Below are 15,971 nucleotides of genomic sequence, written 5' to 3'. Positions count from 1 at the left end.
CATGAGTTATATTCATGAGTCTGCTCAAGTGTACGCGTTGTAACATTTGGATCGAGACTATTATCCCATATTTGGTTATCACGTGACCGCACGGGAAAAGGTTTTTTTTAAACTAAAGATTTTTTTAAAACAAGACAGATAATTTAATCACAAATACTAAAATATCGTTGAGAGCAATAGTTATTTGAATAATTTTTTCATCTGTACTTAATTATTGACCTTAAAAAAATTGATATCGATCGTCCGAGAAAGCAAAATGGCGGTCAATCAAGATTCAATATACGACTAGCTACTGAAAACAATAAAATCTGCAAATCTTCATTGTATGTCAACCAAGTGAAAGTCGTTAGCCACGACTTACAAAATGATCGTCTTGACTTTGAGGGTTTGGCAGATCCGCTCGACTGATCTGCATCAGTCGACTGGCTGTCGTCACGCTTTCGCTTCTTGTCTGAGGTTACGTATCGTAACATTGTGAGGATAATGATGTACATCGATGATGCAAGGTATTTATGTACAGTTGTAAACACCTTTCACGCAAATTAACAAGATGTTCTCAGTAATTAATCCTTGATTAATTAGTGTCAACTCAGTTTATTGCCTATTACAGTGATTGACCGATTGGACTATCATGTAGGTACGATGTATTTACAGCAATCAAAACAAACAAAGCTTGTCAGTGTAGAAAATCTTAATTGTGTTGCAACTGCAGACAGAAACTGCTCAGTCCTAACTGTTGATCATGTCCGGTCAAAATTTAAGAATGTCCGGACAATACTTTTTAAAATGTCCGGTAAGCAATATTTTAAACCGGTCATTTGAGATTCCCAATCGGACATTTCCGGCGCATATGACGGTTTCCGGACCCCTGATTCCGACACATTGACCAAACACATTATGCGATTTTATTTATTTCCATCAGTGTAGTATCCTGATTAAAGAAGTCTGGATGTGGTAATGCCTTGTCATTGTGAGAAAGATGTGTTAACATGCATGTACCAGTAAATATTTCATGCTTGACTTGTGCTGAAATGTCTCAGGCAGTAATGGTATATTTACATTGAAGAGGAACGTGGTTTGTGGTGGTACTTAATAACTACATGATATATAAATAATGCAAATGCATTAGTATGGTTTGATTGTATGATTGTATGACTGTAGGTACATATTCTGGGTCACATGCCTCCTGGCATCAAGGAATGTTTGAAGGCTTGGAGCTGGAACTACTACAACATTGTAAACAGGTGATGATGAAGTATATTTACAGTGTTGTTAGATTTACTGCTATGACCTCTCAGTGGAGATTAAGAAGTACTTGTAGCATCATATCAAGAAGTACTTGTAGCATCAGATTAAGAAGTACTTGTAGCATCATATCAAGAAGTACTTGTAGCATCATATCAAGAAGTACTTGTAGCATCAAATTAAGAAGTACTTGTAGCATCACATTAAGGAGTACTTGTAGCATCATATCAAGAAGTACTTGTAGCATCTGATTAAGAAGTACTTGTAGCATCATATCAAGAAGTACTTGTAGCATCAGATTAAGAAGTACTTGTAGCATCAGATTAAGAAGTACTTGTAGCATCATATTAAGAAGTACTTGTAGCATCAGATTAAGAAGTACTTGTAGCATCATATTAAGAAGTACTTGTAGCATCAGATTAAGAAGTACTTGTAGCATCAGATTAAGAAATACTTGTAGCATCAAATTAAGAAGTACTTGTAGCATCACATTAAGAAGTACTTGTAGCATCAGATTAAGAAGTACTTTTACCATCAGGTTAAGCACATCATTTTAAGAAGCACATGTAGCATCAAAGTAAGAATCTCATGTAGCATGTATTATTTATAAGCAGATAAATGTCACTCAATGTAAAATACTTGAAACATGTTTTTAGGAAATAACCGTGATTAATTTTCACTTTGACACAACTTACAGAGAAGAGGTGTTCATTGTTTTAACTTTGATCAAGGCTATATATAAATTTTATTTGTTGATAAGAAATAAGTTTAGAGTTAATTTCATTGCCATTTTTCTTATTTCAGATTTGAAAGTACCATTGCTGCCCAGTTTTTTGGGCACACTCACCGAGATGAATTTGAAGTGTTTTATGACAATGTGAACTTCACTCGCCCAGTCAGCATGGCATACATCGTGCCAAGCATCACACCATACCCCGACTTGAACCTGGGCTACAGGATCTATGAGCTGGATGCAAACTACTCCGGATGTTCCTGGGTAGGAGTTACCTTTCCTTGATTCTAGTCTATGGTGATGTTCCTTGCATTCTTCTAAGTATATCACTCTTTGAATACTATGGGTCTTTACGCTGATAAAACAGTGTAAATAATCAGAAGTTCCCAGCAAGCATGACTGTTATCAATTGTGTTAAATTCTGACAAATTCTGGAACAGCGTCAAAGTTGATACATATTATTTTTGCACAAAATTGACATTATAAAAGCAAATTTGACCTCTTTCAAGACTTTTAGGATACATGTTTGAATTCATTTGCATATTAATGTAGAGGAATGTTGGTATTTTCTACAGTAGCTTTTCATTCGTCATTATTGGATACGTAAATGGCTTCATAGGAAATTGGTTTGGGTTCATACACCCCATACACATGCATTTAGAAATACAAGGTTTGAAATTACTAGTGCCGCTTGAATTTTCATTAAAACTACTTACGTGAATTTCTATTTCATGTCTTGACAAAATTATATTGTGAAATGAAGGATTTTTGCCCCATTAGTTGCATGTTTCACTCGTGCTTAATGACTTCCTGTTTAAAGATCAGTCGGCATTAGTCGGTGGTTTCCGTCGACTGTACCTGTAGCTTACAGATGTGTGACCAGAAGTTCAAGACTGCATGAAAATACACTTGAATGGTATCACATCTTTCCGTATTTTGACGGAACATCATGAACATTATGTATGTCTTGCGTATCAAATGGAAGTGGTTATTTGTGTTGATTGTTGTGAAAGACCCAGCAGATGATTGCTATTGGTTGTAATTATTGGGTAATAATGAAATGGCGCACCTCAAAAGAAGGTCCAGTGCCCATGAGCACACCTGATTTTTTTCTATATTTTAGCCCTGAATAGCTGATATTTGGGTCTGGCAAAGTAACCTTCTTCATGTTATAACCCATAACCTCAAAGTAAATCTATAATCTTGATAATACGTAAAAGTTTAAATACAGCAAGCAAAATTTCAGGTACCCAATTTCAACACATCAGCAAAGTGTATGAGCAGCAAATTGTCAAAAAAATGCGTAAGATACTAAATGACAGCAGTCATATACTTTATTCGGAATATCAGTTTCTACCTTATGTCCGAAGACTGCATGCCGATGCTGACAACAATCCGGGCATGGAAATCATTCATACCAGCCAGTATAAGTCTTTTAAATGTTTATCTGTTTGATGCTTTTTAACAGTTCACTGTACGCAAATCTTAGCCTGTTAGTATCTCTTTTTATTAAAGTGTACTCATACTGTGATATAAGTACATATATTTTAAAATACCATTTCTTGTCGTCCCTGTGATAGTGTTCAATTTTCTAGTGTTATTTTTCTACGTTTTTACTCATGGTCTATATTATAAGTGTCCTATTTTCTTATGTACATATTTAACTATCATATATTTTCTTTTCCATATTTTAGTGCTAATCAACTGTGCAGTATGAATTTCACTTGGGATAATAAAGTCTTATCTTTTCTTATCTTAACCTATGACAACACTCATATTTCTTTTGATAATCAAGCCTTTTATGTTGGCGTTGACATTACATGTCGTACAAAACATTTGATGCAGTTTATTTCTTATATTTAATTGTGTCACTTTATCAAATTGCAAATCATAATTTTTTTTGCTTATTTTCCAAAAGTATTCTTTAATAAGTTATTGTTTCATTAGATTTTGCAATATATGGAACGTGTAATTGTTATAATATTTTATCATAACTTGCTTTAAGATTTTGATAGATGTATGTATTCAAGCTTCATATACAACCTGAGAAATACCCAATTTCTTCCCCATGTGACTAATGATATTGGTTCATCGAACTGTAAACAGACACAAGGACATTTAGTGTAACTTACTTTTCTGACCCGTGAAGATACTGGGTAGAATAGGTCTTCAGCAACCCATGCTTGCTGTAAAAGGTGACTATGCTTGTCGTTAAGGCGACTAAAGGGATTGGATGGTCAGGCTCACTGACTTTGTTGATGCATGTCATTGTTTCCCAATTCTGTGGATCGTCTGGATTGTCTGGTCCAGATTCGATTATTTATAGACCATTGTCATATAGTTGGAATATTGCTGAGTGCGGCGTTAAACAACAAACAAACAAACAAAGAAACCTTCTTTTCTACTCATACCTTGTTTGGACACTGTTTGGATTCGGGCCCAGAAAGGTACATGTACCTCATGATTTTCGTAAGATATCATCAATGGTATGATAATTCATGCTGATGTTCTCGGTCACTAACTTACATGGTTCAAACTCGATTATTTACAGGCTACCAGGACATATCAGGAATTCTGAGTAAAACAACATTCAATCACTCTTTTGTTGGACACTGAAACTTGATGCTTTCTCTTTGATATTTTATCAATGCTTCTGTTGTGTTTATTCCAGAGTGTGTTGGATCATGAGACGTATATCCTGAACTTGACCCAGGCTAACACAGCAAGCGGTCCGCCCCAGTGGCAGCTGGAATACACAGCCCAGGTATCGTAATGCATCCCGCCACCTCAAGATAGATGTGTGTTCATTTGATTAGTCCAGGCTATCTCTTTCGGTCATTGTAAGACTTTTTCGCACATGCCAACCCAGCCTTTGGAATTGTGAAGTAAAGGTATGAGTTTAACCATGGTACTTGCAATAATGTTAGGCCCCTATGAACAGGGTTTACCAGTGTGTAATAGTATTTATGACCTACAAGGGCAAACATATTGGGGTTCATAAAAATCATATGTGCCCTTGGGTCATATCATGTCATGAGACAACAGTGTATTGGATCATCATCATTGGATCAGTTTTCATCATCTGTATATCACAGTGGTCAGGCTGGGACCAACAGTATTGCTGAGAGCTGCCAGGTCTCAACAATAGATAGGCCCAGCTGTGTGAGATGAGTTTTGTAGTTTATCCTGTTACATTATATTGCAGAGCACATACAACATGGAGTCACTGTATCCCAAAGATTGGAATAAGCTCATCTATCAAATGAGAGACAACGCCACACTGTTCCAGACTTACTACAGGTAGGTGAGCTTACTCAGTCAGTCAGATGGTTGCTTGGTCAGCTTACACATATTATTCGAGGGGCAGTCGGGTAGCCTAGTGGTTAAAGTGTTTGCTCGTCACGCCGAAGACCCAGGTTCGATTCCCAACATGGGTACAATGTGTGAAGCCCATTTCTGGTGTCCCCCGCTGCCATATTGCTGGAATATTGCTAAAAGCGGCATAAAACCTCCCTCACTCACTCACTCACTCATATTATTTGATTTGATAATGGCTCATGGCTCAGATGTTGTCAGGGAATAACGGATCAGCATCCGATATGTCTGTGGACACATTCTCATGTCTCACCAAAATGTGTATTTAAGGTTAAAACAAATCAGAAATTTAATAAATAAAAGTATTTTGACAAATTTAATTTTTCTTTTGTCAATGATGTTTTGTCATCATACCATTGGCATTTGCATTTTTTTGTTCGATCAATCAAAGATTTTGCATATTTATTCATAGATATCATTTGTTATTTTCAAGTATATTAGATTAATTTATTCCATTTACATCATCTAGCTGTTTTGGTGTGTGTGAAAGTATTTCAATCCTAAAAGCAATGGAGTTATAACAAGAGATTGTTTGGTAATTCACCAAGTTCTGGGTAAAACAATACCATTATTTAATATCCATCATGTCATTTTTTAAAACTATGTGGAATTCAGGATGAGCATTGATAGGAGAAATCTGATTGGCATAAGCCTGGGGAATGCCACTTTCAAGGATTCAGGGATTTGCTAAGTAGTAATTCAATCATTTATATCAGACTAGAGCTGTTAATGTACATTTCTGTAGACTGGCATATGGGCCTACACAAAACAAAATGGAGAACATTCACCAGAATGATTTTTTCCCCATTTCAGCCTGTACTACAAATCTCATCCCACTGATGCCTGTGATGACAAATGTCGCAGAGACTTGCTGTGTGCCCTCAAGTCTGGACGGTCATCTGACCAACAGTTGTGTTCTGACCTCTAGATGCTGACCACTCAATGTCCCAGGAAGGTCAAGGACACCAGTGGTTCAAGCAGTCACATACCCATACATACAAAAAAAAGTATAAAAATTTAAAAATCTTATCAGCATTTTTCTAATAATCAGATCAGCACTGATTACACGTAACACAATCAGAGGACATATCTATTGCTGTTTGAGTTTTTCAGAAGGATTACCAACCTGAAAAGCTAGTTAATTTAGCCTGGGGAGAGGGTTGAAAGCCTGTTTTTGTTTTCATTCGTGAAAAGTTAGCTTCCAGAAAGCATGTCATGAAAGAAAGTGATCATGCATTCCTGTTATTTGGAGCACATTAATAGTGCCACTGATACCACAATAGAAACTAAATTACCTGTTACCTACTCTCTTGAGCAGGGCGGTCGGCTAGCCTAGTGTTTAAAGCGTTCGCTCGTCACGCTGAAGAGTCGGGTTCGATTCCCGACATGGGTACAATGTGTGAAGCCAATTTCTGGTGTGCCCTGCCGTGATATTGCTGGAATATTGCAAAAAGCGGCATAAAACCACACTCACTCACTCACTACGCTCTTGAGCTCCATTTAATGTTAATGCCCTCATGGCAGTCAAGGATTAGGATACGCCACCATGTTATATCAATAGCAAATACAAGGGCTTGTAGGTTTGATCCAGAGAACAATTGTTTTCAAATAATTCAAGTAAATTATTTATTCAAATTAAATTATTTAAGTGAACAAGGATACTCTTCTGTTGAAAGTCATTTTCAAGGAACCAGTTTCTGTTTATGACAGACTCTTTGTAGTCAGAACTATGTGCCTGAATGTGATAGCAAAGGTGTACCGGTATATGTGATAATGTACATAAAGCTATACACATTTGCTCAAAGAACCTGTATGAACGTGCATGAAAGCTATTTCTTCAGAGCTCCAGATAAGCGTTTGGTGTTGTGGGTATTTTACCCATGCATTTTGAAATCATTGGGTATCAGTAATTCTATCTGGGTATTAAAATTTCTGTTACCCACTAGTTTTTACACATGTGGGTATTTAAGTTAAATATTTGAAAAACACTATTCATCTAGTCCCTGCAAACTGGTGTCATGTGGGTTCGAGAGCTTTATAGGACTCAAAAATACCACGATATTTCCACAAGAAAGTGTGATGGCAAATGATCATGATGTAAATGTCATCGTGGAGTTTGGCAAGGTTGACGGAATGTCCGTTTATAATTTCAAAATAAGTTCCTGATTTGCTAATCGAATACGCAGGGTTACTTCACAATATTTTGATGATACGCACAAGTTTTATTTTTGTAGCGAATCTGTAATGTTCGTTGCGTATTTGATACGCTTGGATTATATTTTACTGTGTATTTCTGCATTTTTGATGCGTATTTTACGCAGATACGCAGCTTATTTGGAGCTCTGTTCTTATTAATCTTCATGTTTAGAATGTGGTAGCTTCACAATCCTATAGAACATACATGCAATGTTAGGAATCAAAGCAACACTGGTTTTGCATGGTGCCTTTTTATACCACTATGTGTTGCAATTTTACCTGTTTCTTGTCTGGTTTTATTGTTAAATGACTGGTTTAGTAACAGTGGACTATTGATTTAGGATATTGCCTGACCCTTCTTTCTACCCCTCTTGGCGTGTTAATATACTCAGTATATGTGTTTGTTCAAATATTCATGTTTTGAAGTTGCAAAATATCCTATTAAGACTTTGTGTGAACAAAATGCCACATATTCATCTTGCCTTGTTAATGAAGACATGAATATTCTGAGATATCTATTCAGTAATCCTTGGGCCCTGGAATAGGACGCAATCATCAAATTCTAACCATTGTAATTATGGATAATTGCGATTTGTACTCTAGTCATGCTTTTGAGGGGCACGGGTAGCCATGTCGTCACAAGGCGCCACAAGGCGCCACAATTCACTTTGCAGAGTTGTGTCTCTCAGGTCCGACAGAAACCTATGGTCGTGACATCAGATGCTTGTTCACCCCGATTATATCTTTAGGCCTGTCACAGCTTGTGGGTTTCACAAAAGTGGTAAACGTCTGAGACCTGCATCACTTCAGGCTTTCCTCCACATTAGGCTAACACGCTGTGATATAACTGTAATACTGTTAAAAGCTGCATTAAACCCAACTCCCTCACTCACCTTTATGATTTCTGTTAACTTAACAATATAACAATATTAAATAACAATATAGTAAAAAGTATTCAATGTGTGTATAAAAATCTGAGAATATTGTGATACCCATGAATCAGTTTTGTTTGAACTCATGAATTATATGTATCTTTTGCATGTATTCTTCCGTTCCTTTCATTATGCTATTGTCACAGTTCAAAATGTTTGCTGCAAGTAATACTCATTAACTGAACTCCAGAAGTGTACTTTCCTAACAATGTATAGATAGTTGTTTGGACCCTGCTGTGTACCAGCCATGATGCCTTGTATAGTGTATGGACACTAAGTACCGTATTCAGCGTAATAAGCACCCAGGGCACTCTCAAAATTAGAAATAGGGGGCTCTTATTAGAATATCAGTTGTGTAAAAAACAGTTGAAAGATAAATTTCGTGGTTTATGCTGACGGCCTGAACTGTTTATATACGACAGATATATTTTTCCAGAATTTAATTGCCCTTAATTAAGGGGGCATATAACAATGTGGTGCGTATTATACACGAATAAATAATTCTTGTGTACATTGATCAATCGGAAGGGGTGCTAATTGGGATTGTTCACTTGCCAATATATTAACAAATATCGCCATGTGTGCTTATTAGAGCGGGGCACTTATTACGTCAAATATGGTATATCATATAAATTCTCCATGCATAAACTTATGGTGATGAGGATGGAGATTTGGATTTTACCCAGTTTCCTGTTTACCATCAGTTTCAGGAAACAGCTGTCATTGTGCGGATGAGGTTTGAGACTGTAATTTGCTTTGTTTCCTGTTTACCATCAGTTTGATTAATATCAGCCAGTGTTCTGTGCAGGACATATAATGCAATGCCTACCAGTTTTTGATGCTGTGCAAATATGCTCAACTATTTTTATAAAAATTAAGTAAAGTAAGTTTCAGCAATTGTCAGTATCATATGCTTTTTACATAAGGAAACTAATCCCATGCCTCAAACATGCTCAATAATTTGTCCATGGCCTTAGTCACTCTCATACTGGAACATGGACTTCTGACAATCATAACTCCAATATTGCTTTGTAGAAGTTATTTAGCTTGTGCCAGTCATCTAAGGCGCCGCGATTCGCTGTGCAGAGTTGCGTCCCTTGGGCACGCCAGAAACCTATGATTGTGGGTTCAAAAATCCCGGTTCGCCCCGATTATGTTTCTAGGTTTGTCAGCAGCATACCCGTGCTACTGGGTTTCACCGAAGTGGTAAACGTCTGAGACCTGCATCACTTCGGGCTTTCCTCCCACATTAAGCTGACACGCCGTGATATAACTGTAATACAGTTAAAAGCGGCGTTAAACCCAACTCACTCACTCACTCACTATTTAGCTTGTGTAAGTTGAGTCCAAATCAAAAAGCTATGGTAGTGAATGGGTCAAGTCTATTTATCACTGAAGATGATGAACTATCTAATGCTGTATCTTCATGATCTATATTTTTTCTCTTACTACAAAGTATGTTTGATTAAATGCAGAACACATCCACCTTGATGTACTGGTATGTCACAAACTCATTATTAATATCCAGTGTAATACATCTCCATTCTATTATGATCAATACTCTGGACCCATTTTCCATCAAAAGCTTCGTTTCAGAAATGATGTCACTATCTCTGTCTCATTTTTTACAAACTCAGAAGTTCTCTTGCTCATGAGCGAAAGCTCAACCAATCAAAATCAACGATAATCAAAATGTCTCTTCTGCATGAGAGTTGGCAAAGTTCATTCAGATTGCAGTTCAAATTGCAGTATGTGAGTCCCAGATGTTTTCAGTTGACTGTCATCAAGAAGCGAAGCTCTGGTGGTGAATTTGTCCAGGGTATTTATGATAATAGTTTGGAAATGTGATGCACTAGCAACTTCCTGAGGCAAGAGAGTCAACTGACTATAAAAGTCCAGCTTCCACCCTTGCTGAACTAGGCTGGAATTATGGAGTTACATTTTGGCTGACAGCAAAATCGACATCCGGTTTGCAAACTGCCTTGCAGATTTCGCTCGATTACAAGATTTATAATTTTGGTTCGGCCACATTTTCCAAAACTTTTCATGGTTTTTATCAAGGCGCTCAGGGTGATTTGATGCACTTTGTGCAGTAAGATCCATTTTTATTACAGTGTAGATTTTGATTATGGATCAGATCATCTTGACCGGGCGTGCCATTTTGTTTGAAGCAAATGCAAGTGAAATGAGAGATGGAATCTGATTGGTCAGTAGGAGTCACATAGAAGGGACATAACTTGTAATTGCCACTGATGGCACTATAATCGAGCCCAGATATTCCAGCCTATTTGGGCAAGGGTGGAAACTGGACTTTTACAGTCAGTTAACTACCCTCCCTCAGAAAGATTGATACACTAGATAATCAAGGATAGTTGATAACCTCTGCCATCACAGTTTGAGTGCACATATATCCCATGTTATATCATGTGTCCTATGTACAGAGAGCATAATCAAGTGTCTTGTGCTGCAACTGGGTCTTTTGAGCATGTTCAAGGCTGCAGTTGTTCTTGTGAAGCCCTATTAGACTGACTGTATCAATGAATCCATTTTTACTTGGTATTTATGCTGATAATGCCCTTTATTTAGATCCAGTATTTTCCCTAAATGCAGAATACTGTCACAGGTTGTTATACCAAGTACATGTTTAATGTGTCGCAGCTCTGACCTTGCCTAGAATGCAGAAATAACTATAATGTACCAATAGCTGTAGTCATTAGTGAAGTTATTCCGCTACACATACTGTCTTTCTCTAACAGTTTGTTCATGACAATCATGACGATGTATTGTAAATGTACATATTAATGAAGCCATTTTGAGATTTTCTTAGGGCATTTTTTAGGTGACGAGTTTGTCTAATCCTGAGTCAGTCTATCAGTCAATGGCATTATACTGTTAACACTGGTCGTTGGTATTGAGCTAACTATCTAGAACATAGGCCAAATATCTTATTTCAATATTAGACATGTGTTTGTGTTAGTGTTGTAAATACAATAGAAGCTGTGGGACCAGTGTTTAATATCACATAATAGATGTGAAAAAAAGGGAGGTATCGATTTAAAGGCAAGGGAAGTTAAGGTTTGGTGGGGGGGGGGGGGGAGGGCAGCTGCATCAGTTACAGGCGATATTATAGAATGACTCAAACTGTTGGTCATATGTTTCATGAATGTAACTAAAATCTTAAGAAAATAATTTTGTTTGAGAGTTTATGATATTCAAAGCACATCATGGATATTATTTGGACCAATTCACAGATTGAATGGTGGTAGGGAGGGTCCGTGTTCATGGGTTATGGCCTTGTGTTTCTGTGCTGTTGATATGAATGTCGCTCATACATTCCGGCACATGTAGCCATTTGGTGGTAGGAATTTTGTGATTTGTTTCATTGTATTGAGAGCCAGTCCAGGGTTTAAAATAGTTTCATGACATCACCATTTCAATATTTCCTATCACTAACGTTCTCTCGCTCATAAGCATGAAATAAGCAGCCAATGAATATGCCTTTATGCAAACAACATTGAACTTGTGAATGCAAGTACAGTATTTATCAACATTCAAATTTGGGACAACATAGGAGTGAGGCCTCGATACATTTAATGGAATGTGGAGACTATTATCAGTGAATTCTCAGCTGAAAAAGTTGTTTTAATGAGAATGAAGACATGCTAGAGAAGTATGTATGCCATGTGCTGTTTCCAGTTGTGTTAGAGATGTTATGCAATGAGGTGAGTACCGGTGATGTTGGTGTTCGTTTCAGTCATGAAAGACCAATGGAAGTGATATAGTCTCATGTTATTCGCATAATGTTTACTGGACTCACAATGGTGCTGTGGTGTCAAATGTGTCACAGGTATGATACACTGCATTATAATCACAGCAAAAGGCTGTGAAAAGGTTCAATAGAAGATGAGCCAGTTACACATTTTCGTATATATATATCTGTTTGGTAGTGGGAGTTTTGTAAGGTTCAATGTATTGAGAGAGCATCCAGGGTTTAAGATAGCTGAATGCATTAGGCAGATTCTTATTCTGAGATGCAGTTGAGCAAGTGATATTGTGTTATTTCACAATTTTTTAGTGCCTTGCGGAATGAATTCTTGTTGGCAAGTCCTCTGTGGGTCAGCACTGTTGTTCTGTCTTGGTCAGTTACATTCAGAGGATGACCTGTGAGCTTTGACAAGTTATGGATTATCTGATAATCCGTAATTACGTGTGAGCAGGATGCTCTATCTATTACACACTCACAGTCTTTTTTTGTATAAAAATGTGGAGTTCCTGGTCTCAAGGTGAGACATCGGCTCAGTGATGTCATGAACAACACATGATGTCATCTTCCATTTTCTCCAATAAATGCCATCAGATTGCTTACAACCTGTTATCAAATAATGAAAACAATGTAACAATTGGAAAGATGTAGCCAATCAGCATGAATACAAAGTTATAACGGTCAGTGAGAATTACAGAACATATTTTAATCTGTAGCATTGCCCCTGTGGTAAAATGTGTGATCCAACTGATACAGGTATATGGTGTTTATTGCAGCAATCTCCGATTTTAGCTCCTTGCTCGTAATCTCAAGTTTCATTATTTTTACTTTCATTATTATAAGATGCCAGATGTGGAAGAAATGGAAGTATCTGTCGTGAAATATCAACAGTGCTCGCATGACATATCAATGATGATGGTGCTGAAGTTACTCAATTATAATTTAGCGAAATAATCACAAAAGTCCATACAATGTTTTGTTGATATCACCTTATGGATTTCTGAAAGAGCTATGACAGATATTATGTGAATCATCTCAAAAGAAAGTCTTTTACGTACATATGTCAAAAGAAAATGAATGCATAGCTGATGCAACACCATGAATGAATGTTACAAAGTCTGTGAATGTAGTAACACTGTGTATATGTATCTGCATATCATAGATATATCATCTACATTGAGTGTGAGAACACTTTGGTATTCAGTTTATTTTGCTATGTATCTGTGACAACAGTGGTATGTTATGGTGTGGTTACTCTCATCTAGGTTTCTAGGTATCTTTGCAATTTGTTTTGTCAGAGACCATCTACCAGCTTCTGAAATGTTGACACCAGCAGTGTATGGCCAGAGTCTTTCAACAATAAAGTCACTTGTCATAGAGTTGGTCTTGTTTTTTATCCATGTTCCCCTTGTGGATATTCAGGTCCATGAAATCGACCGGTGATTCGGGTAGAATAGGTCTTCAGCAACCCATGCTTGCCGTAAAAGGCAACTATGCCTGTCGTTAGAGGCGACTAATGGGATCTGGTGGTCAGGCTCTCTAACTCGGTTGATGCATGTCATCGGTCCCAATTGCGTGGATCGATGCTCATGATGTCAATCACTGGATTGTCTGATCCAGACTCGATTATTTTACAGACTGCCCTCATATAGCTGGAATATTGCTGAGTGCAACGTTAAACAACAAACAAACATACATACAAGTGGTTGTTTGATAGATATAAATCTATCTGCGAAGATATGATGCAAACGTAAATAATAACATGCAAACTATTTTTGCTAAATTGAAATATCAGAGAAAGAAAAAATATTGGCTTTGGAATCTCTAAGTTTAAACATTTTTTCAAGATAAAAAGCTAGCTGAAATAAAATGCTGTCAGCATTTGTTGTGAGTAACAATACAAACTTGTGACAACATATAAATCTCAGACCCTGTGTGTCAACGTTTCACAAAGGACGAGGCTTCCGAATCAGGTGACTGGGACTATTTTGAATGTTTAGGGGGAGACTATGCTTGACGGTATATTGCTGATTTCTAGCCCAGACCTAGATGTGTTGATGTCATGTGTGAAAGTGAGACACAGTGTCTGTGTAAAAAGGATATATTAACCATAAACTGTTATTCTATAGATATAAGCTATGAAAACAGAGCCCGAGAAAGACAAAAAACACGCATCAAAATTGCAAGCCTAAAATTTAGTCTCCCATTTAGCAAATGGAAATTATCATTATAGAAAACTCATCCCGTAGGTACAAATTTATTAATTCCCTCGTCAAGAAAGGAACTACAGTCAAGATTTGCCATATCTATCAGATTAAATGTTAAATGGAAATGTCCCACAATACGATGATGCCCGTTTGCAGTAAACAATGTATATGTACATCAGTTATGTTCCTTACATGCCAAAGTGATTCTATGCCCGAGATGGGGTTGGTGAACTCATTTTGTTCACACTTCATGTGATACTTGTATTTGGTATGTAACATTCTCTCTATGCTTGTTGATACTTATGAAAGGAAGGGTCATGGTGCCTTAATAGCAATTCTATGTTAATAACAATTAATTGAGGTGCCTTGTTCGGTGCTGGTGTTGGTGTTCGGGTGACATGATGCTTAGTTCCCCTTCTCGTAGCAGTGGCTGCTTCCGTCGTATACTTGAGAAGACGACAAACACTGGAGGGTGGGTTGCATAACATCACCAATGGTCAAATAAGCAGACTAAACTTGGACGACATACAATTACCAGCATAACTAATAATTTCAAAGATTCGCCGTTAATCAGGCGGATTTTACGTAACACAAAGATAGGGGTTGGGTACTTATATCAGCCACTACACAAGATTTTATTTCTGCTGTGCCTTAACATTTAGTGTATTTTAAATTGTTTGCTTGACTTAGTACCAACTCACAGTCTACACATAGTGAAGGGTTTCGTAAAGAAATTACGCACTGGATGATGTAACACAAGCACTGCCCAAGATATATGCGTTACAGATTTTGAATCCATGTTGTTATCACATTGTTATGAACCTTTAAAAAAGTGTATTTCCAGATAAGACACAGACACCTGAAACGACAGTGTGAGAATTACCATCCTTATGTCTTATATTGGTTTGTGGTAATCAAAGCACACACTACAGGCCACTAATCACACACACACACGCACACACGCACACAACCATATATATTTGAATGAAAGTGTTTTCTGTTGTAGCAGTAGAGCAGCACGGCCTCAGCTTGGTAAGTCGTTATTCTTCTATCCTTAAACATTCCAACTTGTCAACTTAATTTCATGGGCCGGTGGTCCCACACGCTACATAACCCTACATCGTACAAGGTACATCCTTAAACGCCAGTGGAGGACTTAATGAACCAACGTAAACGTCATTCTAATGTGTCCCCGAAAATATCTGATCAGAATTTTTCATCAGAGTGAAATACCACGAAGTCGTCTCAGAAAGGCAAATATGTAAGTCTCATGTCACTTTAATATTCCCAACCCCTATTTATGGATTGACTTTTGTTATTCAGAAGGCCTGGGTCATAGTGTTTGTTATTGTAGAACACGGACACGTCACAAACGTCCATTAGGGCATGGACGGGAACACTAAGCTAAGTGATACCACAACCTATGTGGAGATACATTTTCAGCTCTACGAAAACAATGTATCAAGCGACAAGTTTGTTTGTCTGTTTGTTGTTGCACATGCAGCCTGTATTGCTCGCTG

At 37.3% G+C, this 15,971-nt stretch overlaps 1 protein-coding gene across 1 annotated transcript in view; it reads left to right on the top strand.

Moving 5' to 3' along the window:
* The window catches only part of LOC139475747 (sphingomyelin phosphodiesterase-like), a 29,531-nt gene extending 22,374 nt beyond the window's left edge, over positions 1-7,157 (top strand). Inside the window, exons 10-14 of the mRNA XM_071258948.1 lie at positions 1,162-1,244; positions 2,050-2,242; positions 4,650-4,742; positions 5,184-5,278; positions 6,167-7,157. Of these exons, the coding sequence (XP_071115049.1) occupies positions 1,162-1,244; positions 2,050-2,242; positions 4,650-4,742; positions 5,184-5,278; positions 6,167-6,281 (579 nt within the window). The 3' untranslated portion in view covers positions 6,282-7,157. The remainder of the gene's footprint in view (positions 1-1,161; positions 1,245-2,049; positions 2,243-4,649; positions 4,743-5,183; positions 5,279-6,166) is intronic.
* Positions 7,158-15,971: the final 8,814 nt, after the last annotated feature.

This window comes from Haliotis cracherodii, unplaced genomic scaffold, assembly GCF_022045235.1.
Source record: "Haliotis cracherodii isolate W230 unplaced genomic scaffold, xgHalCrac1.p SCAF_1, whole genome shotgun sequence".
Taxonomy (NCBI): domain Eukaryota; kingdom Metazoa; phylum Mollusca; class Gastropoda; order Lepetellida; family Haliotidae; genus Haliotis; species Haliotis cracherodii.
The sequence above is the reverse complement of the archived record's forward strand: the minus strand, read 5'-3'. Positions and strand labels throughout refer to the sequence as shown.